Genomic DNA, 26,005 nt, shown 5'->3' on the forward strand with positions numbered 1-26,005 from the left:
TTTGCTATGCCACCATGCCCACAATAAATCTCTTCTGCCTCTCCCTCACCATCAACAAGCCAAAGAAGAAGGAATCATCTTTCAACTTCATCCGTCTTCATCCTAAACCCCATATCGAACCGCTCGTTACGCCTCCTACTTCCCCGCTAGTCTCGGCTCCGCCTGCTCTTCCTCCTGCTGCTGCTACTTCTCCCCCGCCACCAAAGCGATGCGAGTCTCCAGCTTCTCAGTCGGATCCTGCGACTTCGAAGTTCACTGAGCGGCTTGAACTCCCGCCGAGCTTTTATGAGACATCGTTTTCGGAGTCGACGGCTGAGTTGGTTCCTGAGCCGTTGGGATTGCAGACAACGGAGACTTCCGAGGCGCTACGTAGCGATGCAGTGAGTACTTGTCGCCAAATGGGTGCTAGTAGGGAGTAACAAGTATAGATACATCCATATCTCAGGACTTCGGTTTATGGGGTTGTGGATAGTGCGGATCGCGATGGGTATATTGATAGGCGGTCTGATGGAAACATGATGAATGGGGGGTTGACTGGGTTTGACGAGGGTGAGATGGGAGATGACGGGAACTAGAAGATTGGGAAGATCAAGTGCATACGAGTACATTGTGTTCCGAGAACTTGGATGAGAGACACTGGCCTAGTTTCGCGCAACGCATTTTCTTCTCCTCCCCCTTGAAACTGTACCCTCCACACTCCGGTCTTGACTATAGTTGGAATGTTTGTATTGATCACTAAGTGAGCAAAATTGTGTTTGAATTGAACTTTCCTATCGCTAGAGCATCCTCCAAACGTATTCGTAGAGTCATGTGAAGTTGAAAAGGTCAATAACTGCATAGTGCACTTTAGCTTTTGCTCGATACTTGAGCCTCAAAGCTAGCCTCACTACCAGCCTTCTCTGTTCACTGCTGGTTAGTAACGCAAAATCAAGGCTGAACGTCACCGGAGGCCTATCACTCCGGCATAGGCTTGTGACGTGTCAAAGGGCACAGTGGCGTTCAAAAGCCGCAGCGCGCAGCAGGCTTTGATAATCCAGTGATTGGGTCGTTGTTGCTCGCTTGCATGTCTGATCTCGTGATCCATCGAAGGGCACAGTGGCATTTTGTACTAGCCGAATTGGTGTAATGTCCTTCTCAGCATTAGAATGGAGAGAACATGTGTAGCAGCCGTGGTCCATCCCGCGCGGCCATCTTTCTCTCTCAAGCTCACCTCCTTGCTGCCACTCTACTGTCAACGATCGCGAAATCTGCGCGACCCTCGTCCAATCAGTTTTGGAAGTGTTGATAACTTCAGGGACCGATCAAGATTCTCGTCATCGATCCATCTCCAAACCCCTCCGCGCACTGGGGACAGAACAAACAGGCACTTCGAACTCCTCGGGAAGATGTTCAACATGTCTTCACCTCCTGCATTTGGGGAAACCTGCGACGAACGCTTCGATCGAAATCTTCCGGATGATCTTTCTGCGGCTAGCAAGGCTGGCCCCAGGTAAGTTTTTTTTTTTATCACTGACGTTAAAACAGCGCCGTTCGCTATAATTATGGCGTCATCGCAAAGCACGTCTGGTACAACGGCAACCTATACCCCTACACCTTCGTGGGTAGCCGCACGCTAGTGGAGGACGCCCAGGCAGTGCTCAACGGTGAAGCCAGCTACCTATTGGATAACGATGGAATCCTTGGCGATGTCGACCAGGATTACGTCAACGCCATAGCCCCACAGATGAACATGCTCGTCGCTTTGCAAGCCAACGGCCCAGACACAGCGCCGCTTGGAGGCCCACCCCAGCTTCAGCCTCCTGTTCCTGTCGCACTCATCAACCCGACATTCAACAACCAAGTTCAGCATGCCGCCGTTACGATTCCGCAGTGTCCCTACGGATGCGCCGGTACCTTCGGCCGTCCTGGAGAGTATAACCGCCACATGAAGAAGCATAACGGCCCCTTCTTCCCTTGCACGCAGCCTTCGTGTGGCATGATATTTTATCGCCGGGATAAGCTGCGCGATCATCTTGCCAGAGGTCATTAGACGGGGTGATCCGTAAGTGATATGCACCTCCATCATTGCTGGGAGGATGCCTGATAGTCCTGTTGTCGTGGTCAGACAATGAGGCTGTAACGAATGCAAAGCAGGTCAGATTGGCGGAGGATATCATTTATGTTTGAGTGCTTGTGTTTTTGAGCTCCCATGTATTTCCTTCTGTTAGATAACAAAACCAGTAACAGTAACGTATCATGATACTTCGTCCGTTCTATATCTGAAACTCAGTGACTGCGCATGCGGAGTGTGAGAGTTCTTCCGCCAGAAGGACGTAGTAAACAGTCTAGAAGGCCTGGGACCAATGGTATCGCGTACGTTCAACGAGAACAACGGACCACAAAACTCGTCATAGGCGTCCGCTTGATCCCGCGGACGAGCCGCAAACATCGACTCAGGCTCACCATTTAGTGAGAAGACGTGAGCATTGGCTGGACAACCCGAGATCGCTACACTGACCGCGGTGGACTTATCGTCTTCGGCTTCTTTAGTCCAGAGCAAAACACTGAAGAGATCCCGTATTTTTAAAAGATGCCGCTGGAGTGACATTGCCGATGATCTCACGATCCGTATGTCTTGCTCCGCAGCTCCTTCGCACATCTCTTGTATGAGAGGCTCGTCGATGAAGCTGAGAAACATAATGCATAGCCATCCTTTACGAGCTTCCGACTTGACTGCGTGCAACGGCTGGAGAGCTCTGCATATGTGCCCGAAAGTGGGTTCAAGAAGCAAAGGGTCTACTGAGTCAAGTGAAAGCCTTCGGATGATGTCTGGTACGCGGTGACAGTATGCTATGCTTCCGGGAAAGTCAAAGTCGCGCGTCTCGCGTAGGTGATTATATGCTGACTCCAAAACTTGCGAGAATGGCAGTACTTGAGTGGTGCGCCCGAGCTGGATCGCGTCTAGAGTAAGCTCTTTAGACCCAATGACGGCGTTATGCTTCTTGTTGGGCTTTAGACGATCCTCAAGTCGAGTCAGGACAAACGGGGCCATTTCTCCATCTCGGAGTTGCATGGGAATCCTAAGAGATGGTGGAACAGCATACAGCCAGCTCATCCGGCCTTCTTGAACCAAGGATTCTACGATAACCTCGAGTGCTTCGTTGGCACTATGTGCTGGGTTTGGCTTCACATTCTTGAGCCGCAGCATGCCACACAAGGCGTAGTATTTGTCTGATGGTACCGTCGCGCTGAGCGTGGAAGCTAGCTGCAATACGTTCGCGTCGCATAGCTCGTACGTCTGGGCTTCATCGTAGTTCTGCCGAAGATACCATAATCTGCGGCACCAAGACGCAAACTCATCGAGCCATGTCTCTTCCAAATTACGACGGAATAAGAGTGCGGCAACTACGGCGGTGTCGGCGAGAGAAAGCCAGTCGCCACTATCGTCCCAAGTCAGTAAGTAGTTCTGACTGAGTAGTATCTCTTGTAGAATCCAGGCTCTCTCGCGCCACGTAGCATGGCACAGAACCCTTAGCGCATTGAGGGCTGTCGTCTCGAGCTCTGAGTCAATCTCCTGCAGCGACGTGCAAGATTGACACAGAAGACAGCTATGCGGGACCATTTGCGCAATGTCTCTGAGCCTCAATGGTCCAGACAGAGGGCAATGCATACGTCTCTTGACTTCCAGCACTGGACTTAGATTCAGCCCAGGTACCCGCAGGAGCAGGATCGTGCATCGCGCCTCATAGTATATCTCATCCATCCGCGGTATCCAATATGACTTGTCTTCACTCGACTCTTGATCGATGCACATGCAATCCAGCCAGCAGCGAGTTGCCTTCCCCGTGACAGCCTTGACTTCCGGAGACGCACGCTCTCCCAGAAGAGACGTCAACCGCTTCTGGAGCGCTGCCCAGCTCGGGATCTTATCCGATGCATTATCTCGCCATTCGCTCCAAACGTATGATATCGCGACGTGGGTACGGAACCTGCTCGTGAGGTAGGCGTGGCGGTCTATCTGGCGGTGGAATAAGGACGTGTTCGGGTCTATGAGGGCAAAGGCTGATCGGGTTGACGAAAGATGCGATTTCGGGAGTTTCTCCGCCATTCAGACATGGTCGTAGTCGTGAGGACGGTGCTCCCGGTGCGATTGGGGTGTGAACGTTTGAAGAGTCAAGTGGATGGAACGCGCGTGAGTGCTAGGGAAGCATCGACTTCGGGACCAGCTGGAGCGATGCAGCGACTATACCTATCTGGGTTTAGCCACATACCTCTCTCCAGCGCATCGATAGAACGCGTCGAAACCTACTGAGGAAACATCGAATCCATCTACAGCTCAATACTATCCAAAGTCCAGTTCTGCCTCCAGGCTTGTTTGGCCGACTACCTTGTCATCACGCGCGGTGCTTCCTATGTTGCACCGTCTAAACAGCGACATGGCCCACACAGCTGCATCGCTGAGTCAATATGTCAATGGCACCTCTGCAGGCGCTTGCCAATGATTCTTAGCTATCTGAGTCATTCGAAGATACAGCCTCATGTCCTTCGACAGCAACGTGACAGAAGGTGTTAGAGATAGGCGACGCTGGTGGATGCATCGCAAGATCGCGACCCCCGATGACGATAACGCGATGACGTCGTCTGAGGCCGCGACATTCCAAAACACGTCTGACATGTGAAGGACCGGTAGCACAGACACGCTACACCGACTATCTCCCGTCTCGAGGCCGTTGAAAGTAAAACTTCACTTTCCATCCATCCGAGCCAGTAATCGCTTTATCTAGGGCATCAAAAACTTGTCAAGCGTGTCTCAGCCTGCACCTGACCGGTCAACAAGAAGTCTTTTCCGAAGCCGGAAAACACATTCTAGCCGATATTAAATGCACGATGGCGAGCCTCTTGCTCGCGGCCCTGAAAATCTCAGCCGCACTAACGGCTAACAGTGGGTCCGCACGCGTTATCATCACTCCACTTAGCGCGTGAGACGAGCGTGGCGCATCATCTTGATGTCGTTCGACGCAAATTCTCGAAACGGTTCCGGGACAAGTCGGGATGGTGCTTGTTGCGCACGATTTTTTGCTCGCCAATTTTTCGTTGGTGACTGTATTCAGGGTCATGTTGGGAAGGCGCGGCGGAGGCGGAGGTGTATAAGAGGGATTGTGGCTCTGGGGTTTTGTCTACTTTCATCCACATCTGCATCTGCATCTATTCCACTTCACATCAGACGAAGACAACTACGTCATACCTTCATATCTCTATCTCAATCAACAACAATCAACACTAAAATGCCTTCTTTCAAGGGTACGTTTACCTCTCTTTCAAGGCTTTCATCTTTTCTAACAATGTATCCAGACTCCGTCTCTTCCACTCCCGCCGGTGCCTCAGGTGCCCCAACCCCAGCCTCCACCTCGGCACCCACATCAACCCGCGACACTCTCCACGCTGCATCCGCCGCACTTGGCCTGACCTCCCAGGGTCTTGACCTCTGCCCTCACTGCTTCCGTGAGATGTCGCACTGCAACGAGCGTTTCGAGTTTGCTTAAGCACACCACAACGCAAACTCAACTGCCGACAATCACACACACACTCGGCATTGTACTTTATCAGAACTCTCTTCCCGAACGACAGCGAAAGGTGGCGTTTTGGCATTGAGGGGCTACGACATTTCACATTTTTTCGGCATGGCATTGGGCATTGGATGGACGGCATGATTGGCGTTTATTCTGGGATTGGGGGAAACTTACAGGAAACGGCATACCCTACTTTGAGCGATTGTACATCAACACGAGGATACAATCTTCGGATCGCATCTCAATCGATTTCACACATTCTTCTATCATGGTTCAACATTGGTGGATTCTCGTGACCTGGTTTCCGTTAGCTGTGAGATGACATTGCCAAACGTGATGTGCAGCTGGTGCGATAACGTTGCGATGTTGGGAAGTCTGCTTGCACAGTCTGCTGTATTCTGTCTACGCAAATGTTATCTGCAGCCCCGAAACAGGGGAATATTAATTGCGAGGGAGATGTTCAGAGTGGCGAGGGTGTTGATAGGCTGACGTCATCGCGAGCTTCTGCATTCTGCTGTTCAAATCTCACTGCAGCGTCCCAAATCTGCAATTCGCATTTTGTGTGGGCTCAATGCGTCCAGTATACGACGGATGCGATATAGTCGGTGTGCCCAGGTGGGTAGTCTGGAGATACGCGCAGCCGCTACCCCGCCGATACCCGGACGCAGCTTCCACAGAGCGTTAGTCAACGCCATGCGCATCACGATAAGACTTTTCTTCAACACCAAGCTTTTCCCTCTCATTCCCATGCCAGACCTCCAGCATGGCTATCGCCCAAGAATTTCGACGTCCTTCGACTATTCAAGAGGAGGAGACCACACCCCTCCTACCGCGCGATGAGCCGGAGCCGAAACCAAGAGAAGAAAAAGCGGCCGTACCGGTGTTATTCCGCGCTCTAATATGCGCGTTCCTTGTGTCGTTGACATTCAGTATCACACAGGCTCCTATGCTATACGCCTTCCGGATACTGACCTGCGATGCATACTACGAACACCATGAGCCGGATCCGAACGCTGCTGATAGATGTGCGAGACGCGAAATCGACGCTGGAGCGGCCAGGGCTTTTGCACTACTTGCATCATCCACTACGATATTCGGCCTTGTCAATTTGCTGGTAGCTGCATGGACTATCAAGCGCCTGGGCGTCAAGTTGGCTTTGATCATTCAGATCTTCTGGCCTGCGGTCCGCCTTCTGATCCAAAATATCGGTATCATGCATGGCAGCAGCGCTGGCATCATGATCGTGCAATGCTCGCAAGTCATCACAGTACTTGGCGGCCCTAATGGATACGTTTTGTGCCTCAATTCTCTGGTGGCGGACGTCGTCGAGCATGAAAAGCGCACAGGCGCATTGGGCAGACTCCAAGGCTGCATGTACTTCGGGAGCGCCATCGGGTTTTTGATCGGAGGCATTATCGGCGACTACTTTGGTATACTTGCGCCCTTTCGAATGACTCTGGTGTTGTTCTTGCTTTGCTGCGTATATGTAGCAGTATCGCTACCTGCCATGCCACCGCCGGAGGAAGACAAGGATGCAAAACCTCGCGAAACCACTGGCATCGCGCGTTTCTTTGGCCCGCTCCGCATCTTTGCACCGCAAAAGTGGGAATTACCGAATGGACGTACTCGCCTGCAGTTTGGAGCACTCACCCTCGGTATCGGCGTATTCTTGGGTATCCTCGCGACTGGCTACATCCCGATCTTACTTCAGATGTATGCTACCGTTGAGTTCAACTTTGGCCCCAAGGAGAACGGGGCACTCATCTTCTTATACTCAGCATTGAGAGGTGGTTTCCTCTCTCTCGTCTTTCCCATCATCGTTGCTGCAGGGCGAAAGTGGATGGGTGACGGCGTGAAGAGCAAGTTGGCGGAAGACGAAGAAAGAGAATCGACCGTGCAGGTTCATATCATACCGCCAACTCCGGCAGTAACAGAAACTGTCGACCCTATGGAGAGCGAAGAGCCGCCCAATCCCGAACCGACGAACGAGCAGGAGACGTTTGCATTCGATTTGTTCTATGCGCGCTTCAGCCTTTTGCTTGATGGCATACTTACCGGTCTTGCCGTATTCGTATCACAAGGTTGGCAAATGTACGTCGTTGCTGTGATGCTGCCATTTGCTGCAGGTACCGGTGCCGCGTCCAAGGGATCGATCCTGCAAATGTTACCGAACAGCGAGCGTGTCGACGCGCTCAGTGGCATAACGCTCGTCGAAAACATCGCGCGTCTTTCGACATCAGCCGTCTTTGGAGTGGCCTTCGCTGCGCTTGCCGAGGCTGGCCAAAGCCATCTCACTTTCATCTGTAATGCCGCTGTTGCGTTGCTTGGCTTCATCGTCTTACTTCTCTCGCGCTTTCCACCGAAAGGTAGTCGTCGGATCGGGATATAGTATAGAACCTTTGGAGGAGCGCGCACAAGCTCAACAGACTATGAGATTGTGGTCTGGACCATTGCAGCCCTTATGCGCTGGATGCCTGAGGGCGCGACAGACACGCGACCCATTCGCCTTTAAGCTCCCGGGGTCGCTTAGGCCTGCCAGACACAAGAACGGGAACATCGCCATCCCTATCTTGTCCCGCGATTCGTCAGCGAGCTTGTCAAGCTTCTAGTTAGACCCCTTCCTTTACTCATATAATTGCTCGACAACGCCTTGGCAGCTGCCTACTTGGGCTGCAGTCCTGGTTGTGGGAAAACAATAAGTTGCGACTCATACGCCCATCGTGGTGTCGACGCATCCCAGGCTGCACCCCACATGATCGTACCGTATCGCATCGCATCGTATAGCAGCAACGTAGTAATGAGGAGCTCTCTGGTCGCGTCTCTTTTGGCGAGCGCAATCAACGCGCAATATAATCTCACGTATTTACACTTGATGAACCCAATGGAGCCGACTCTTACCTTCATGTCGTCCGACGACACTGCCACTACCTACGAGAAGAAGTGTCCCGAAACAACGACTCCAACTCCTACACCTTCATCGACGTACTTGTGTATGTAACATAATGTCGTTCTTTGCTAGGACCGCCGCTGATCCTTACTCAACAGCTCCAGCCGAAGAATCAGCACGAGAAGCGTCTCTCGACAGCATGATATCCTGGGCGCGGTCATTCTACAAAACCGCCGTACCAATAGAGACACCAGAAGCAGAAATCGACGGTTGCATTCCCTTCACCATGCTTCAAGGCCCCGAGACATGGGAGTACCACATGACCATGCCGAGTGCAATAACCAGGAACGGTGCTTGTTCATGGACGGGTGTGCTAACCGAAGTCCCCGTTACGTGCGACGCCGATTATTACGATGAGAAATATTCTATACTTAGTGGTACACCGACCGTTTTTTCGCAATCGGAATTGAGAGCATGGACAGATCTGAAGTTTGCTATGGCTACTATCGTGGGCGCTACGTTTCCACCCACACCGGCAAGCACGGGTGACGCGAGTGGGGCTGAGGAAACTGGGGTAGAGGCTTCGGACAGCGAAGGACAGGCGCCGGGTATGCCGCTGCCGACTGGCGCGATGCTGATGGTCGGTGGAGCAGCAGCGTTTGGTGGAGTGGCTTGGGGATTCTAAGATCGGAGGTGGCCGCGTTTCAAGGCGACAGAATCACACATCGGGAACAGCTGCAGCGCGGCGTACCGCAAGCTTCAGCCACATTGTCGCAATGCATCCATCGTATTTAGTGACCATGCTTTTAGTGTCGGAGAGACTGATGAATAGTCGGCTGTGATTTAACTTCGGCTATGAAGACCGCAATTAGATGAATGCATCGCACCATAGCATCTTGTCGGATCGAAAGGCGCTAGTAGAGTTATGCACATCGAATGCGACGTGAGGCTTCCAGTCCCTTCATGCAGTAGAGTTACGAGTCTTTTCAGAGAGGTTACATGTGAGTTGACACATAGCGTTGCATACGTTACGATGGATCAAGCATGACCGTAAGGGCACGGCACGACTCAAAGAACCGCGGTCACGATCATGCCAGCTCAGCCCCGATCGACGAGATACACCGGAAGTAGGAGCGAGGGGGGTTCGGATAATCGGCATCATAACAGTCAGCCGACTGGGTTGGAAAAGGCGTGTAGCAGCTCAGTGGCTGTGTAGGAACTGTTGAACAAATGGTATGTGTGATTGGATTTCGAAATGTATATGTGAATAAAGAAGCCAGGTAAGCTTCCAACGGGGCCTGAGAAACAATTATTTCCAAGCGTCATGGGCGAAGAAAGGCAAAACCGGGGAGTAGAAGTGCAATGGGCAAGTCTGGCGCAATGGAGGTGATCTTAAGATCAATGCATATGGGCTGTCAAATCTGGATCGGGCGCTTGGGTACTCGTTGCAATGGGCGGGATCATTCATACGCACATCCACCAGAATCAGATGCCGCTGCATATACCACTCACTTCTTGTCCTCCATTTTGTCAGAGTCGTAAGCTGGCGGCACTGACAAGCCGGCTTCGTACTCCTGCCCAGGCGCAACACCACCCACAATGTTTGTGTCGTCCTTTCCGAGTACTGTCTGGGGCGCGTATTGTCTGTTTCCTTCCTCGCGGCGTTCTGGAGGTACGAAGATATTGAGGCTCTTGGGGATGATGAAGCCGACAAGGACGACTAGGACGATGAGATGGGCGACCATGAAACCGAAGATCTGTAGGGGGTCGCCACGGATGGCGTAGAACGTGGGGTAGGCGAAGCAGAAGATGATCGAGAGCACAGGTGCGGCGAAGTATCGAAGGATGGGTGCCCAGAAGACGGGTAGTCGCCACTGCTTGCCCACACACACGACATAGTTGAGGTCGCGCGCAAGTTGGTGTCCCTATACAGTATTAGCAAGTGAATATGTCACTGGAGAAGGGTATACTTACAGAGTAGAGGCCAACCCACCAAACGCGGTTCAAGATCTTGTTACGGCCCCAAAATTTGGGAGCTGGAACTGTGGGATCTTTGGCGACGAGAATAGCAAGGATTGTGCCAATGATGTAGAGACCAAAGCCAACACCAGCACCGATCTTGTCGGAAACTGTATGTGCGATGGCATTGCCGATGATCTGCGCACCAATGTACGAGCATTGGTACAGCCAGAAGGATGGTGCACCAACCTGACCTATGACGTCGACGAAGCGGTAGAACGAAGTAGCGCATACGCACTCAGCCCATACGACGAAGATGAGTGAAATGTTGCTGATCTGTGCGTCAACAGCATTGGTAGCTTCATAACCGAATCCCGTTGAATAGAACAATGATACCAGGGCCGAGATAACGGTGATGATCGTAGCGATGGTCGAGTGCTTGTACTTCCTTCCCCAGTGAGTGTCGCAGATGGTAGTAATCATAGCATCGAGCAGCGCGTACGATGAACTGATACCAAGTAGGAACAGAGTCAGAAAGAACAGAACAGACCAGAATGGAGCACCAGGCATTTCCTGGATGGCGCTGGGGAGGGTGTAGAAGCCGAGCGTATATGTTCCGACCGGATCACCAACACCAGGCTGCAGGCCCAAGTAACCGACAACACCAAAGACAGCAAAGGCCGCGAACGACTCAAATAGCGCGTTCGCACTGCAGATCATCATGGCGTCTTGGACAGCATCGGAGAACTTGGAGTTGTACGAGGCGTAGGCAGAGTAATAGCCAAAACCGACACCGGTAGAGTAGAAGACCTGACTGGTTGCAGCTTGCCAAATCTTGCCTGCGGCAAGCTGATCGCCGTTGAACTCCCCAAAGTATAGTTTGATACCTCGGCCAGCGTTGGGCAGAGACGCACCCCGGCCGACAAGGATGACGGTCATGATAATGGGCAAGACGATGGTAATGTAGACGACGCGAGCGGTAATGGCGATGCCTTTGTATAAACAGATCCAAACGATGAACCAAGAAAAGAGTACCCAGCCGACAAGCTCGCCATCGAGGTTCACACCAGGATATGAGGCATACTGAAGGACTCGACTGCCATCATCGCTGTAGACTGCGGGAATGGCGGGGACTTCGTTGACGACACGACTGAAGTACTCCTGTGGGTTATCTTTCCAGGGGAAGTCGTTTGCGGATCGGAATGAACTGCGGAAGTACACCATGACCCAGGATAGAATGGGAATGTAGTAGATGGCCACAGCGTAACCAACGCAGACCATTCCGAACCCAACGCCCGTAAAGCGTCGATCAAGACCGTTGTAACCGATGACACAGCCACTGCGGTAGGCCTGTCCAATAGCCACTTCCAAGATAAGCACCGGGATCGCGAGGAGGCAGACAGCCATGAGGTAGGGTATAAACCATTGGATGCCGTTGTTGTTGAAGACCTGGGAAGGGAAACGTAACAAATTTCCGAATCCCATCGCTCCACCCATGGAAGCAAGCACATATGGTGTTCGAGAGGGCCATTCCGCGCGACCGTCAGGCGCCACGCGAGGCGGAGGGAACATCGCCCGCACAGCTTTGCGGATGACGTTCATGGTGGGCAAATGGTATCGATGCGCTCAGTGAGACGAGGTGGAGGAGTAAAGCGATATGAGAGGCTGCATGGAGAGGGCAAAGAGACAAGCCCGGCAGAGGTGCAGTGAGAGAACCCAGCCTGGGCACAACTCTCTCTTCTAATGATGTCGTCGCACACCCCTGCGGTCCTGATCTTAGATCAGAGTCGCGGCGCGCGTCACCACGCAGCCACGGCCAGCGACGACTCGACGCCTCAATGATAACATGTCGCGTGCCAGGGTAGCACTACGGGCATGATACCCGTCTGCAGCTACTGATACCAACATTCAGGCCCGTGGGAGGCGTTTGCGCAGGAACTTGGTAGGTGGAGATGTCCCATGGGTGCGGAGGCGCGCCTTGGCAGCCAAGGTATGTTCGGGTGGAACGGCACCTCCACGTCTTGGAAGGGAGTCATGCTCGGCCTGGTTGGGCTCGCAATGTGCATATCAATGTGGGCGTGAGATAAGAGGGTATTGATATGCAAACATGTCTCTTGTATCAGCCTCCAGCTGGTCCCTCGCCGTGGCGTAGGGTTTTGAGGATGTCGTCGCGCCTCGTCTCTCGTGCAGAGCGGCCAAGGGAAATCCAGTTCGAGGTCCTGCACAGCAGAAGCAACGTTGCACCAGAGGTTTAGCGCCATGTGCCGACTGTTCCTCGTCTCCAAGACTCGGACATGCCGTGATAAGAGCGACAGGCCTTCGAAATGGCAAATGCATGACCGACGAAAGTCCGGCAAGAGATCCGAGAGGTCTTCGTAGTCATGGTGCTAGGTAATCGGAACCGATTGCAGTAGTCGGAGTGGGATGTAACGCGTACGTGATTCGGGCTGACAGTAGCAGAGGGAAGAGTGGCTTGGGCGCTGGTTATACATATCTCCTTGTTGCACGCCCTATTGTCAAAGTTCAAACGCGCCCTGTCAGCCAGCACGCCTACGTCATGCTATGCGCTAAGCTATCTTTGTCCTTAGCGTGCTGTTCCGCCAACACGCGTCTGCCGTCCAGACCATACCTAGGTAACATCAACATTTCACACATCCACGTGTTCTTCGTAATAGCCGCCCATGCACATATCGCCCCTTATTCAATGATAGCAGTAGAATCATCAACACCAGCGAGCAAAAGGATGAATACGCCAAAGTTAGTCCTTGCGCCGACTGCGCGCCATTGCCAATACTAGGTAGTCCTGCCGATACATACGATACGTTATCCAACACTTCCATGCAGGGGATCAATCCTTCGAAAAGACGCATCGCAATACCTTTCAGCACTTATCTAAAGCTACCTGATCCAGCCACTTGGGCCACCCCACTGGCCCTTCACGTGATATCGATCATAAACCCAAGGAAAGAAGTCTTTCTTTAGATGATAGAAAGCACGTCTCGGCACTGCCTGATCAACACCAAACCATGTGTGGAACGTCTCTTTCGGCATACCACCGTATTTGAACTCCGCAAGAAGCACCTTCTTGTCACCGGTCAGAAGCGGACATGAAGTGTAGCCATCGTATTCGGACTCTGGCTCCTTGCCATCCATGGTAAGCAGGAGGTTCTGTGTGAGAATCGGCGCTTGGGATGTGATCGCAGCCACTGTTTTCGATGTAGGCAGACTGGCCGCATCGCCGAGCGACCACACGTTCTTAAACTTCTTGTGCCGGAGAGAGTGCTGATCCACATCCACATACCCGGCGTCGTTGCTCAACCCGCTTTCTTTCACAAAAACGTGCGGTACATTTCGGGGCGCAACATGAAGGAAGTCAAAATTTCGCTGTACGGGCTGTTCGCCGTTCGGTCGTTCAAATGTCGCAGTATTCCCATTAATCTCGATGAGATTATGTTCGAAGAGGCCTGTGACTCCTCTCTCTTCTCGCATTTCGTTCAGTTTGACGCTGTACTTCGGTACGCCAAACATAGTGGGCAGACCAGTCGCGAAAGTCATCTTGATAGTAGCTTTCTTGGGATCGTTGCTGTAGAGGCCTGCTCGTCTCCAGTGATCCATTGCGAGCCACATGATCTTTTGAGGTGCGCCTGCGCATTTCAATACACCGGAAGGCTGGGTGAAGATGGCCGAGCCCTTCTTGAGACGTTGAATGTTTCGAAACACTTTGTCGCAGTGGTCGTAGCTGTATATAGACGCTACAAGGCTATCAGGATTGGCCATTGCTTCGCTAAGGCCTTTGATGCCGTCGTAATCGACTTTGATGCCTGGGGCGATGACGAGATGGTCATACTGGACTTTGTCACCGTCTCCCAGCGACAGATAGTTGTCTTGCGGGTGAATGGCCACCACATGGTCATTGTAGAACGTCGTCTCAGATGCGACAAGTTCGATCATCGGCCTTTTGAATTGTGGTTTGTTGCTCAAGCCGCCGCCCACCAATGTCCAGCCCGGTTGGTAATGATGCCAAGTGCTCGGATCGACAATCGCAATGTCGTCCTTTTTAAAGCGTCCTTTTCGTAACAGTTGATGACTGACTGCGACACCAGCTGAACCATTTCCAATAACAATAACCTTGTGATGTCTTGATGTGCTGGTCGCAGGTGAGACTGTCGCGAGGCCTCGACCAGCTGGCCGACTTGCTGTGGTGAGCGCAGTCCGGAGGGACGTCGATGTGAAGCGATGGCACGATGAATACATTCCGGCCATGTAGATAGCTATTCTTTTAGCTGCTGAGGTTGTGTGGAGGTAATGGCTAACGGGGGATTGAAGAAGTAATATGAATGATTTCTGTTTTCGCTCGAAAAACTGTAGATCTGCTGTAATGTGACTCTTTACGATTTTGCGGTTGGTGGACGGTGGACGGAACAACTCTTCAAGACCTACGAAAATCTTGAGGAGGTAGATAGCTCAGTCCATAGGTCGTTGCTATGTCGGCGATCAAAAGCGTTTCATGTCGGGGATTAAAACGCCGTCGTGGGATAGACGCCGAACTCTGCATGGAGGTGGCACCACCTGGGCACAGTCAGCTTCCCGAGATTGATAAATACTTAAGACGAAGCGGAGGAGGTAATGAACAAGTGGACGCTGATACACGGATAATATTAACTATCCCATCCTAGGGCATGAAGAATTTACGCTCATCTAGACGCATCCAGGCGCTTTGGCGATCGCCGAACTCGTCTCACCACACCCCCGAGGTCCGCAATAGGAGGCAACAGCAACGATCGATGGCTCAAATGACTCCTACGACACCTCAATGCATCGCAAAAGGAACAGTCAGATTGCCAAATCCACCGAACTATTCGAGCTGGGCAGGCCGCACCGTCACCAACCTGACCAATCCGACTTTACAGATCCCGCGGAAAGCCCGAAACCGATCAAGTTACAGCACTCACACCATAAGGTCCTACGAGCCCGCAATCCACAGCTTGTCTGAAGACAAGACAGGGACATGGCAATACGTGGTAGCAGACGCCTCGTCCAAGAAAGCTGTCATTATCGATCCTGTGCTCGACTATGAGGCGCCTACCCAGACAATCAGTACTCAAACAGCTGATGATCTATTGGCCACGGTCTTGGAAGAAGGGTACTACATCGAGAGGATACTGGAAACGCACGCACATGCCGATCACTTGACAGCAGCTTCTTACCTCCAGCAGCGTCTCTCATCGCGGCAAGGTTTCAAACCACCCATTTGCATCGGAAAACGAATTCGGGAGGTCCAGAAGCGTTTTGCTGTGAGATATGGTATCCCCGCTGTTGAGTACGAGAACGCGTTCGATCATCTTTTCGAAGATGATGAGATGTTCGAAGTTGGGAGTTTAAGGGTGAAGGTCCTCCATCTTCCAGGCCATACCCCAGATCATATCGGTTACCAGGTCGGCAGTAAGTACTCGCTGTAGCGATCTGTATTTGTGCTCAATACTAACACTACCAAGCCAATGTGTTTTGCGGAGATTCGATATTTCACGCTGACATAGGCACGGCACGCTGTGACTTTCCAGGCGGTAGTGCAAAGAGCTTGTATGCTTCGGCACAAAAGCTACTGGAACTGCCGGGTGAAACCAAGATTTGGACTGGGCATGACTATCCAGCGTGTCCTCAACGATGCGAGGCCGTGCCTTGGATGACTGTACGGGATCATAAGGAGAAGAATAGGCATCTTGCGAACCATGCGGAGGACGATTTCCGAATCCTGCGAGAAGAACGTGACGCGAGTCTCAACGCGCCAAAACTGCTGCATCCGTCCTTGCAGATAAACATACGCGCTGGTAGACTCCCATTACCGACACCAAGTGGTGAGCTTTTGATGCATCTTCCCATCAAATTGAAGGAAGGGTCATGGAAGACGGGGACTGAGTGGCGATGAGCACTTCTAGGCAGGCTCAAGCACTATGTCGGCGGGGATGACGCTAGACAGTATGTACACGGCACAACGATCCTTTCCAATGGTTCGCGCAGATGAAGCGATTGATGTATAGTTGCACTTTGGACCGAATGGTTGAAGTAGACTTTAAAGGCCAAACCGAGCCTATCATATGCCTAACGAGTTATTATCAAGGCCCACAAGTCCGTACAAATCCTGGAGATCGAAATCGGGGAAAGCATCGTTATCGATTGATGTGGCTGGAGGAGCAACTATGCTGGACGGTGAATCGACGGAGGAACTACGGAATACTGCAGATGCTACCCTCTTCAAGGTGCGTAACACAATCCCAGCAGCCGACCATTGGCGGCTCATAGACTTGAGTACCCCAAGTAACAGCTTGACTCGGTCGGCGTGCTGGTCCAAGCAACGCCGGGGGCTTTTGTCGTGCATCGCGCCGATGGAAAGCTGAACGACAGCAGCGAGAGCCAGTGGATACACAAACAATGGTGTGTGCTTTTGAGTTGGAGTGCGCAGCGCCGCTAACATAGCTATGGTCTTGGAGGCTTCGATGGCTTTGACGGAGTGGATATGTTGCCGATTGCAGGGACAAAGGAGCTTGGTACAATTGGCTCCAAGTACGTCTTGTGTTAATAGGTCAGAAGATATCAGATCGCCTCTGGGGTAATGCACGAGAATAGTGCTCCATTGGATGATAGTGTGCGCTTGGAACATGAGTTCGTCCAGATCACCGAAGGTGTTTGAGATCTCCGCTTCGCTTTTGGAGCGTGGCAAGTGGTATAAGAATGCAGCAAGCGCATTGTCAACGGCCTGCACCAAATCTCGATCCACCCCATGCTTTCCAGTGATAGTCAGAACTCGTCCGAGAAGACGTACGGCTTCTATGCGGTAGCAGAAGGAAGAAAACACCTTTTCCTCTTCGGCAAAGACGTTGCCGTGAAATTCGGCCATAGTTGCTGGCATAAAGCACATTCCGGCTTCGTAAGTAAAGTCTTCGCATGGTAAAAGAACATCAGCGTTTACTGTGTTGGTTTTGAACGTCGATTTTCGCTGCAATGCCGCGATGCAGCCGTCGATCACGTACAATTCGTACCAGGTTCTCCGCATGCTTTCTTCCAGCACAGTCAGATCACCAGCATGCGTTGAAGCAAAGCTCCGCTGGTGCATGCCGAGTCGTAAAGCTAGTTCGATCGTGGAATCAAGCATCTTCTGCCCTTGATCCGTAGCGTTTTCCGCGAACAGGGCGATACTGTTGAGGAGTCCTGCTTGTACCATCTCGGCTGTGTTTCCTTCGCTTTGAGCAAACTCTCGTGCCACGTTCTCGCGCAATTCGTCGAGCGAGACAGCATGTGAATAGCGACCACCGATGAGATGAACTACCGCTTTCAGATAACGAGGGTATCCTTGTTGCCAATACATGTCCCTTGGGAGAAGGATTGGGTGACTCGCGTGGAAGTTCAGATAGTAAAGATTCACCAGTTGCTCATCGTCAGCCCACTCGGCATTCTGATCTGGCGGAGTGGCTGATATTCGACGCTGCAGTAGGGCCGAGTTTGGTGGAACGGCTGCATCGTCGAGAGGAAGCCATTGCGCTGCAGAGGACGTACAGGACAGCGCTTGTGCAACAGCGGGTTGCGCGACCTGGCCAGAAGAAACGGGTGGGGTGTGAGACAGTGTCGGCTGCTCATCAGTATCTGCGCGCGTTATACCACGTCGGCGACCTCGTCCAGAACGCTTGTAGGTGCATGCAAAACCACGAGTCTGGCAGCGCCCGCATATAGGTTGGGTTCCGTCGCACTTGAGGTGGGTACGCCGACACTCTAGGCATGCGAGTGAGGCAGGCCGAGCATGATGTCGCGACTCAGAAGAAGGCATCCAATTCGACGGCAATGTATTGTGGATTGAGAAGGTTTCCAGGTGCTGCGTGAAAGCGACGCGATTGAAGATGCCGAAGACCCTGGCGACATTTGGACCCCGAAGACGCTAAGAACGCGTCGTGAGCTAGCCTTTCTTGGTTGGCGCAGGGGCACCTGCCTTCTAATCATCTCCAGAGCTCAGGCACGCTCTCGCACAGCACAGACGGCCTCGACTCTATCACGACTTTCGAAACATTGTCTCGCTACGGGTGCTTGAGTTCTTGACCGATGAGTATGAGCGTCTAGATCTCCACATGTGCGACACGTTGCAGATAGCCAGATCACAGCATATTATCTACCAATGATCTCTCCGATGGCAGATTGCCTGCATCGTAAGGCCTGGCTATATCTACCTGTCAGCACAAACGGCATCATCCATATGCTTTCGGCAGTGCGATATTCACCGTAAGACAAAACTTATCGCTGCTCGCTGTACGCCCAGCCGTCTGCCAATGACGAGCGCTGGGTCGCAAGCTGCTTAATCAATACTGCAGCATCGGTACGCGAAATCGTCTTTACAGCGAGGCGCAGGTATTGACTTCATTGAGCTACCATATACATATGCAGGGCGTAAGTCGACTAGGATACAACCGCATCACCTCTCAGGCATAAGAACACTTTTGTCTACGCACGAGATGGGGACTTGCTACTTCCCTCTGCGTCTCATTCCCACAAAGATCCTCCAGCGTCATAATGTCGAGCAAATTTGCAGAAGCACACATCGGAGAACCTCAAGATATATTCAACGATCATAGCCTGGATCACAACGTGGCCGAGAAGGATGCGACCACAGCGGACGCCCATGACATGCACCGCATGGGAAAGACGCAGGAAACCCGGCGAAACTTCCGTTCTGTCACCATTCTAGGATTCTGCATAGTTCTTCTGTCGACTTGGGAGACTATCCTTGCCACATCCGTCTTTGCTCTTGCCAACGGCGGAACAGCAGGGCTTATCTGGGGATACTTCATCGTCATGATTGGGTTCGGCTTCGTTGTTGCTTCGCTGGCTGAGATGGCATCGATGTGGGTACAGCTTGATCACCTCAAATGATACTTACTCACTTTTAGCAGGGCACCAACGGCTGGCGCACAGTACCACTGGGTATCAGAGTTCGCACCACCAAGCTGCCAGAAGTTTCTCAGCTATCTGGTAGGTTGGCTCGGGGTTCTGGGCTGGCAGACCGGTGTAGCAACCGTTTCGTATCTTTCCGGCAAACAGATCCAGGGCCTCATCATCTTGAACAATACATCATACATCCCGAAGGCGTGGCACGGAACGCTCCTCATCTGGGCTGTCCTGGCCATATGCTTGGGATTCAACACATACCTCTCTCGCCATCTACCATTAATAGAAGGAGGCGTCGTCATACTGCACGTTGCTGGATTCTTCGCTGTCGTAATTCCACTCTGGGTCATGAGCGACAGAAGCCACTCTTCCAGCGATGTTTTCACGCTCTTCCAGGACAACATGATGTGGGGGAATATTCCGCTCGCGGTCATTCTTGGCCTTACGAGCGCTACCAGCTCCTTCGTTGGCGTTGAAGCGGGAGCACACATGGCGGAGGAGGTACGCGATGCCGCTCATGTGATTCCGCGCGCTATGATGTGGACGTGGCTCGGGAACGGGTTGCTCGGCTGGATCATGGCAATCACCTTCTGCTTCTGCGTCACCGATACAGTCTCTGTACTTACGACCCCACTTGGCACGCCTTTCATTCAAGTTTTCGTCGACACGACCAAGTCCGTAGGCGGCGCGACTGCGCTGACGGTTTTAATGTTGGTCGTTTCGATTTTCGCTTGCGTTGCTATCATGGCAACAAGTTCACGCCAGGTATTTGCCTTCGCTCGTGATAATGGAGTCCCATTTGCGCATGTCTTCAGCAAGGTTCGTCAAAAGCCTACTTCGTCATGGCTATTACTTCAAACGAGAACTGACAGCGAGTAGGTATCAACGAAGCGCCAAGTACCGATCAACTCGACCTATATAACGGTGGTTTTCGTCGTAATTCTGTCATGTATCAACCTTGGCTCCACCGTCGCGTTCATGCAGGTCATTTCACTTGGTGTAGCTTCGATGCTGACCTCGTACCTGATCACGATCTCGTGCGTTGCCCTGAAGCGCATAAGAGGTGAACCGCTTCTGCCGTCCAAGTTTGACCTGGGACGACTTGGATTACCGATCAACATCATCGCTGTACTGTTTCTGCTCTTTGCTTGGGTGTTCTGTTTCTTCCCAGTTGGGCCTCGACCAACAGTTACAGATATGAACTGGGCAGTATTGGGATATGGGATGGTCGTTCTCTTTGCTATACTGTACTACATTCTTCGTGGCAGACACGCGTACGTTGGGCCGGTCAAATATGTTCGGATGACATAAGCGAAGTTCGTTCTTGCCCCAAGACATACACCCAAGCTTATAGTCTCAGCATGGTTATCGCAGATCTGTTGTGGGAAGCTCTGCAAGGGCGTTTATGTGGTGCGTGTACCCATCGACACGGCTTCGGCGTGACACGAGTCCGGACATCGCTACTAAATAGCTGTTATACGAGAAATTCATGCATTAGCGCTGTAACTTCTCTTGTCGAAGCGTATACTGCATCGATGATGAATCGCCAGCGCCACGACATGCCATCGACTATCTACGTACCACTGCCAACGCCAACCTCAGCGATGTCATCTCACAACGCGCCCTATACATTGACAACACCATCACCGTACTAATTGAAAAGGTTCAAGTGCAGCCCTGAAGCGAATTCTCAAGGCGCGAAGTGACCATTGCATTCAGCGGACCGAAGGGTAACGGTCACGCAGTACAGCAAACATACGATCAGAATCTTCACAGTTCGCTGGATCGAACGTCACAGCAGTGAGTATTTCGTTAGCAGTTGTAGATCATTTTCCACATGTTTGCCTCTACACCAGGTATGTTATCAGCCTTTCTCACTTTCGCTTTTATGAGCGTATCAGCTGTCTTCGCAGCGCCTGTTCGCTCTTCTCTATCCACTTCCCAGCCTACAAAAGCTGTGGTAATGGACGCATCTACTATTGGCCTTGAATCACTGGCCTCTGATAGCAATGCCAGCCTTCGAGCGCGCCAGTGGGGGTGGACACCCTCAGCGCCAGCATGGACCGAATCCGCATGGACCGAACCTGCGTGGACACAACCTGCCTGGTCCGATACAGCCATCGCACCCGTACCAACGGTCCCACCTTGGACGCCTTCTCCATCATATCCGTACGTCGAAGCTACTGTGCCTGCATCCACGCCGACGTACTCATATGATGAAACCCATCGCCTCGACCCCAACGACGCTAAGACAAACGGCATCATTGCCGGATGCGTCATTGGCGCTCTGATTGGCATATCTATTCTCATATGGATTGTTACCACTGTGAGGCAGTGCTTCCACAGGCGTACCCATTCAGCATCCCAGAAGGAAAGAACCGATGTCGAAGCCGACGCCGATGTCCAACGTGTTTCGCAGGCGCTGACCCCTAGTACGCCCCGCACAGCAGTTGTCAGCGATATTGCGCGAAGTAATGCCAGTTTCATATCGACACCGACTCAAGGTTGTGACATCGTCGATGCGCCGCGTCTAGCTGAACCGCCCGGTGGGTCAACTTATGGACCGCGCCGTCCTTCTCCGGTTTACCACAACAACATTCCTCCCCAGGATACGCATTGGCCAGTTGGGGAGATGGAGCAGGACGTAACCTCGACACGCAGAGTCTGGTATCGGGAAGTTTAGTAGTTGAGAGTTAGAAGTAATGAATTACCCATTGAGTGCACTCATGCATGATACCGATGGTGTGGTGTAACAAAGCGCAATGGATGATTAGAAACTCTTTTTAGCACTCTTGACGCTTGTTTATAGATCGCAACTTGGAACTGTTTATCTAACACTGGCTCGACCGCACCGTATGAAAACTCCTTGGATTACGAAGGCTTTGATTATCGGCCTCAATCTTACCATCGTCGCAGTCGAGTCCTTGCGGCCCTAGCTCTAGATCGCCTCTTAGACCAGTCAACAAGTATAGCTACCAAAGTCGGGAAAGTCAAGATGTTGAGCAAAGTGATGACCACCACCAGAATATTCCCCACTAACATTATAGGGTCTCGACTAAACTGCTTATCGCCAGCCGAGCGCCAGAAAAGCGACATTACAAGTCCGAAGTGCCAGGTAAGGACAGTGTTCCGTATTACCAACAAGATGATATGGAAATCTCGAACACTTCCATTGACATACCAATCCGGATGACTTATAATACATTGGATCTCCTCGCGAATAGAAAGATACGGTAGATCCAAGATGTAACGTTCAAAGATATGGAACCACACCAAACCAACATGCGAACCGACCAGAGTGCGTATCATGGAGCTCTCATGGGCAGGGCGATGGGGGAGAAGATGGTTCCAGTATGGGCATCTACCGGGTTGTCGTTTTATCCACTCAAGCAAGCACTTGTCCCCCACGATGTGGCCACACGCAGTGATCTGGAGGGGCGAGCAGTCGTCGATAGAGAATGGCTCGCGGCAGATGTAGCATGGGGCGTCTTCTTCGACGGACGTTATGTTGAATTTGTAATCGGGGATCAATGGGACGGCTATGAGTGGTTGAAGGAAGTGCGGCATGGTTTGTAGAGGGGATGTGTGGTGACTGAGGGATGTAGTGATTGTTTCTGCGAGTTACAGTAGAGGCGAAATGTTGATGGAAAGAGTCTTGACTGGCTTCGGCTGCAATCTGCATCTTCCGGTGAAATGACTAAGCATCACCCTGTGCAAGCACACACAGCTGAAGTACTCTGAACAAATCTGTCAGTGAATGGCATCGGGAGAAGTTAGTCTGCGACTAGATTAAGGGAAAGCGCGGATCTCAAAGAGCAAGACACGACTGAGCGTGTATGTCATTCAATTGATGAGAATCAATATTGCTCGTTCATGACTCGTATCCAGGGTATAAGCCTCCCATGCCCAACGACCGAACGCCCAGTATGCCCAAATCACAACGTGTACAGACATAAGCCAATGAAAACCCCATAACCTTCGCCGTCATTATCGCATTATTTTGTGATGATCTCATAGCTCAGGCTTCGCCTTGTCCTCCTTGACGTCATCTTTCTCGACCACGACAAAGTCATCGTCGGTGTCGGTGGTCTTCTGCTTCTTCGGAGATGGCTGTTGAGCATCGTCAGTATCTTTGGGGTCGGCTGTTGGGGCGTCTGGAAGTTGCGATGCGAGGTCGGAGGGTTCGGTGGACTGTTCCTCTTGCGCCTTGGGGTCGGAGTCGACTGGTGGGAAGTAGTCACTAGGTAGTCGTTAGTGTAAGGAGTGAGACTGATGACGCCTGAGACTTACGGGATGTTCTTGAAGTACGCGTCCTCGTCTTTCTGGAGGAAATTGCAGAATATGACGCGCTCAAGCTTGTCCGCCTTGCCGTCCTCTTCAAGGAACTTGCGCACTGTCTCGAGCGCGACTGTGCTAGCCTCACCACTGGGATATCCGTATACGCCAGTGCTCAACGCTGAGAACGCGATGCTCTTGCAGCCGTTCTCGACTGCAAGCTCCAGGCTCGTACGGTAGCAGCCTGATAATAGTTCTGCTGAGCGCGAACCCTCCTTCCAGTATATCGGCCCAACGGCGTGGATGACCTTCTTGCTAGGCAGTTCGTAGCCATCTGTGATCTTGGCACTGCCTGTCTGGCAACCGTCCAGCGTCTCGCACTCTTCTAATAAGCCGGGCCCAGCTGCGCGGTGTATCGCCCCGTCTACGCCTCCACCACCTAGGAGGGAAGTATTCGCGGCGTTGACGATGGCGTCGATGGCTAGCGTTGTGATGTCTTGTCGGATGACGCTGATCTTGTCGTTGAGGGTAGCGGACGCGTTGTATGTGGACTGGCCCTTGTCGTCGCTGGGCACGATCTTCTTTAGCTTGTAGAGCAAGGTGAGGGTGGGGATCTCGTCGAGAGATAGGGTGTCGGCCATTTTGGGTGAGGCGCTTCGTGATCGAGAGGACAGAGGTCTTGCGAGATAATATGCGCTCGTCATGAGTGGTCGGAGTGGTCGTAATGCTCGTGTGGAAGGTGTTATTAGCATCGAGGGAAGCGCCGTGGGAGAGAGAGTACCTGGCGAGCTGGCGGGCGCGGCAGGAGCTTGGGCCTAGGCCCCTCCTGCACCTGGGCAGCTACCCCGCTTACTAACTAGCCTTTCCGCTTTAGTGTAAAACACGTGCAGTACTTACGATCCTGTCGGATTTTCCATCTTTCACCACGACCCTTAATTTCGAGGCTGTACCACAGCGCACTATGACCACGACTTTCTTCCTGATATCACGGCCACGAAAACCACACGTACATGTGATGGACATTTGGCCAAGACAGTTCACACATCAATGCTGATTGCTAGGGATTGCTGCTGATATCTATCTTGTCGATGTTTCTCCCCGCACATCGTTTGTACAACAACTTCCGCTTTGTCTCTGGACATGCGCCGCTGCACGAGTGCAAACGCATCGTGAAGAGTTGATTACATATAGATCTAAAGTGAATGCTTCAATCCAGTCACAGGACAGCCAAGCCTCCACACCATAATGTCCGTCAGGCCGCAAACATTTTTCCGCGATCTTTTATGGAGACTGAACTACAACATTCGAGCCGACGTCACCGTCGCCCCAGAAGATGTGTGCATCATCTGCCAAGAACCATACATCACTTCGATCTCACCCTCCGCCCAAGGCTGTCGCCCAATCCAGCTGCATCCCTGCATGCACATTGTCGGCGACGCGTGTTTTTCGAAGTGGGCCAAACTACAGCCCGAGAGATGCATATATTGGAACCACGAGCTTCAATTTGTTCAACGAGACCCCACAAAGCACAAGCTTTGTTGCATACGCTTGTTAGGCGCGATTACAAACAGCGAATGGTACATACGCAGGGAGCTTGAACTCCTTCATAACATGCGAGAGTCGCCATCGCTCAGTCCATGGGCTCGCTGCAACTTGGCCGTTCTCCTGTCTGCTTGTTATATACTGGAGTTGATGTACGCCGGCATTCACGTGCTTTGGGTCCACTTCTTTTTCAAGTTGGCCCTGTTGGCTTATCGATTGGTGGTGGCTGTCGGCAAGTCTCAGTTCTCATACGATCTACTTAGGCTAGATCTGTGGAATGTGAATTACTTGAACGGGGCTGCACTTCAGTCGCTGCTATACTGGATGATCGTTGATACAACAGCTTTCTTCCTTGTTCTTTTTGGCATAATGTTTGTCAGTGAAAGTAAGAAGGCGTGGGCAAGGAATTGATTGGTGTAGCTTGCACGGTCAGACGCCCGGGCACCGTCGGCAGAGATGTGGTTCGTACAGCAGTACTTGGCCTGGCCATGCTACTTGTTGTCCTATTACTCCTACAATCAGCATGGCATTATATCGTACTGTAATACCAATATAGACTTCTTCTCGTAATCTCGAACGTTCCCGGTATCTGGAGTCTAGTGTTACGGTGTACCCATGCTTGAGCACATCTTCTTACTAGAGTCACAAATGTTTTCTGGGGCTTCCGTACTTTGTACAATTTGCATGGTGGAACCTGTGCTTAGGTATGGTTCTTAATACTGTAATTGTCGGTGGTTGAAAACATCTAGGACCCCGTACACCTGAACTCTGAGTTCACAACCATTGCCTTGGTCGTCTCGCCCAAGCTTAATGCAATACTTCTCCATCCGCGCTCTTGACATGCGCTAGAACTGGCTCAGAGGAC

At 52.0% G+C, this 26,005-nt stretch overlaps 9 protein-coding genes across 9 annotated transcripts; 6 read left to right on the plus strand and 3 right to left on the minus strand.

Annotated features, from left to right (window-relative positions):
- Positions 1-1,394: 1,394 nt before the first annotated feature.
- On the plus strand, positions 1,395-2,029 carry J4E92_006081 (uncharacterized protein; the record flags this gene model as incomplete). Its single annotated transcript, XM_051497455.1, has 2 exons — positions 1,395-1,489; positions 1,525-2,029. 2 exons carry the CDS (start codon positions 1,395-1,397, stop codon positions 2,027-2,029), a joined length of 600 nt encoding a protein of 199 aa, XP_051352102.1.
- Positions 2,030-5,264: 3,235 nt separating this feature from the next.
- J4E92_006082 (uncharacterized protein) lies at positions 5,265-5,522 on the plus strand (the record flags this gene model as incomplete). The annotated part of the gene is made up of 2 exons (XM_051497456.1): positions 5,265-5,280; positions 5,332-5,522. 2 exons carry the CDS (start codon positions 5,265-5,267, stop codon positions 5,520-5,522), a joined length of 207 nt encoding a protein of 68 aa, XP_051352103.1.
- A 790-nt stretch (positions 5,523-6,312) lies between these two features.
- Positions 6,313-7,938, plus strand: J4E92_006083 (uncharacterized protein; the record flags this gene model as incomplete). Its single annotated transcript, XM_051497457.1, has 1 exon — positions 6,313-7,938. The coding sequence occupies one exon, from the start codon at positions 6,313-6,315 to the stop codon at positions 7,936-7,938; it is 1,626 nt and encodes a 541-aa protein (XP_051352104.1).
- Positions 7,939-8,430: 492 nt separating this feature from the next.
- J4E92_006084 (uncharacterized protein) lies at positions 8,431-9,121 on the plus strand (the record flags this gene model as incomplete). The annotated part of the gene is made up of 2 exons (XM_051497458.1): positions 8,431-8,539; positions 8,595-9,121. The coding sequence occupies 2 exons, from the start codon at positions 8,431-8,433 to the stop codon at positions 9,119-9,121; spliced, it is 636 nt and encodes a 211-aa protein (XP_051352105.1).
- Positions 9,122-9,944: 823 nt separating this feature from the next.
- J4E92_006085 (uncharacterized protein) lies at positions 9,945-11,997 on the minus strand (the record flags this gene model as incomplete). The annotated part of the gene is made up of 2 exons (XM_051497459.1): positions 9,945-10,361; positions 10,411-11,997. The coding sequence occupies 2 exons, from the start codon at positions 11,995-11,997 to the stop codon at positions 9,945-9,947; spliced, it is 2,004 nt and encodes a 667-aa protein (XP_051352106.1).
- A 1,296-nt stretch (positions 11,998-13,293) lies between these two features.
- On the minus strand, positions 13,294-14,658 carry J4E92_006086 (uncharacterized protein; the record flags this gene model as incomplete). Its single annotated transcript, XM_051497460.1, has 1 exon — positions 13,294-14,658. One exon carries the CDS (start codon positions 14,656-14,658, stop codon positions 13,294-13,296), a length of 1,365 nt encoding a protein of 454 aa, XP_051352107.1.
- Positions 14,659-15,179: 521 nt separating this feature from the next.
- Positions 15,180-15,854, plus strand: J4E92_006087 (uncharacterized protein; the record flags this gene model as incomplete). Its single annotated transcript, XM_051497461.1, has 1 exon — positions 15,180-15,854. The coding sequence occupies one exon, from the start codon at positions 15,180-15,182 to the stop codon at positions 15,852-15,854; it is 675 nt and encodes a 224-aa protein (XP_051352108.1).
- A 3,208-nt stretch (positions 15,855-19,062) lies between these two features.
- On the plus strand, positions 19,063-20,202 carry J4E92_006088 (uncharacterized protein; the record flags this gene model as incomplete). Its single annotated transcript, XM_051497462.1, has 2 exons — positions 19,063-19,280; positions 19,329-20,202. 2 exons carry the CDS (start codon positions 19,063-19,065, stop codon positions 20,200-20,202), a joined length of 1,092 nt encoding a protein of 363 aa, XP_051352109.1.
- A 3,132-nt stretch (positions 20,203-23,334) lies between these two features.
- On the minus strand, positions 23,335-24,239 carry J4E92_006089 (uncharacterized protein; the record flags this gene model as incomplete). Its single annotated transcript, XM_051497463.1, has 2 exons — positions 23,335-23,563; positions 23,614-24,239. The coding sequence occupies 2 exons, from the start codon at positions 24,237-24,239 to the stop codon at positions 23,335-23,337; spliced, it is 855 nt and encodes a 284-aa protein (XP_051352110.1).
- Between the last annotated feature and the right edge of the window lie 1,766 nt (positions 24,240-26,005).

Source organism: Alternaria infectoria (assembly GCF_024043175.1).
Source record: "Alternaria infectoria strain BMP 0036 chromosome Unknown scaffold_9, whole genome shotgun sequence".
NCBI lineage: Eukaryota > Fungi > Ascomycota > Dothideomycetes > Pleosporales > Pleosporaceae > Alternaria > Alternaria infectoria.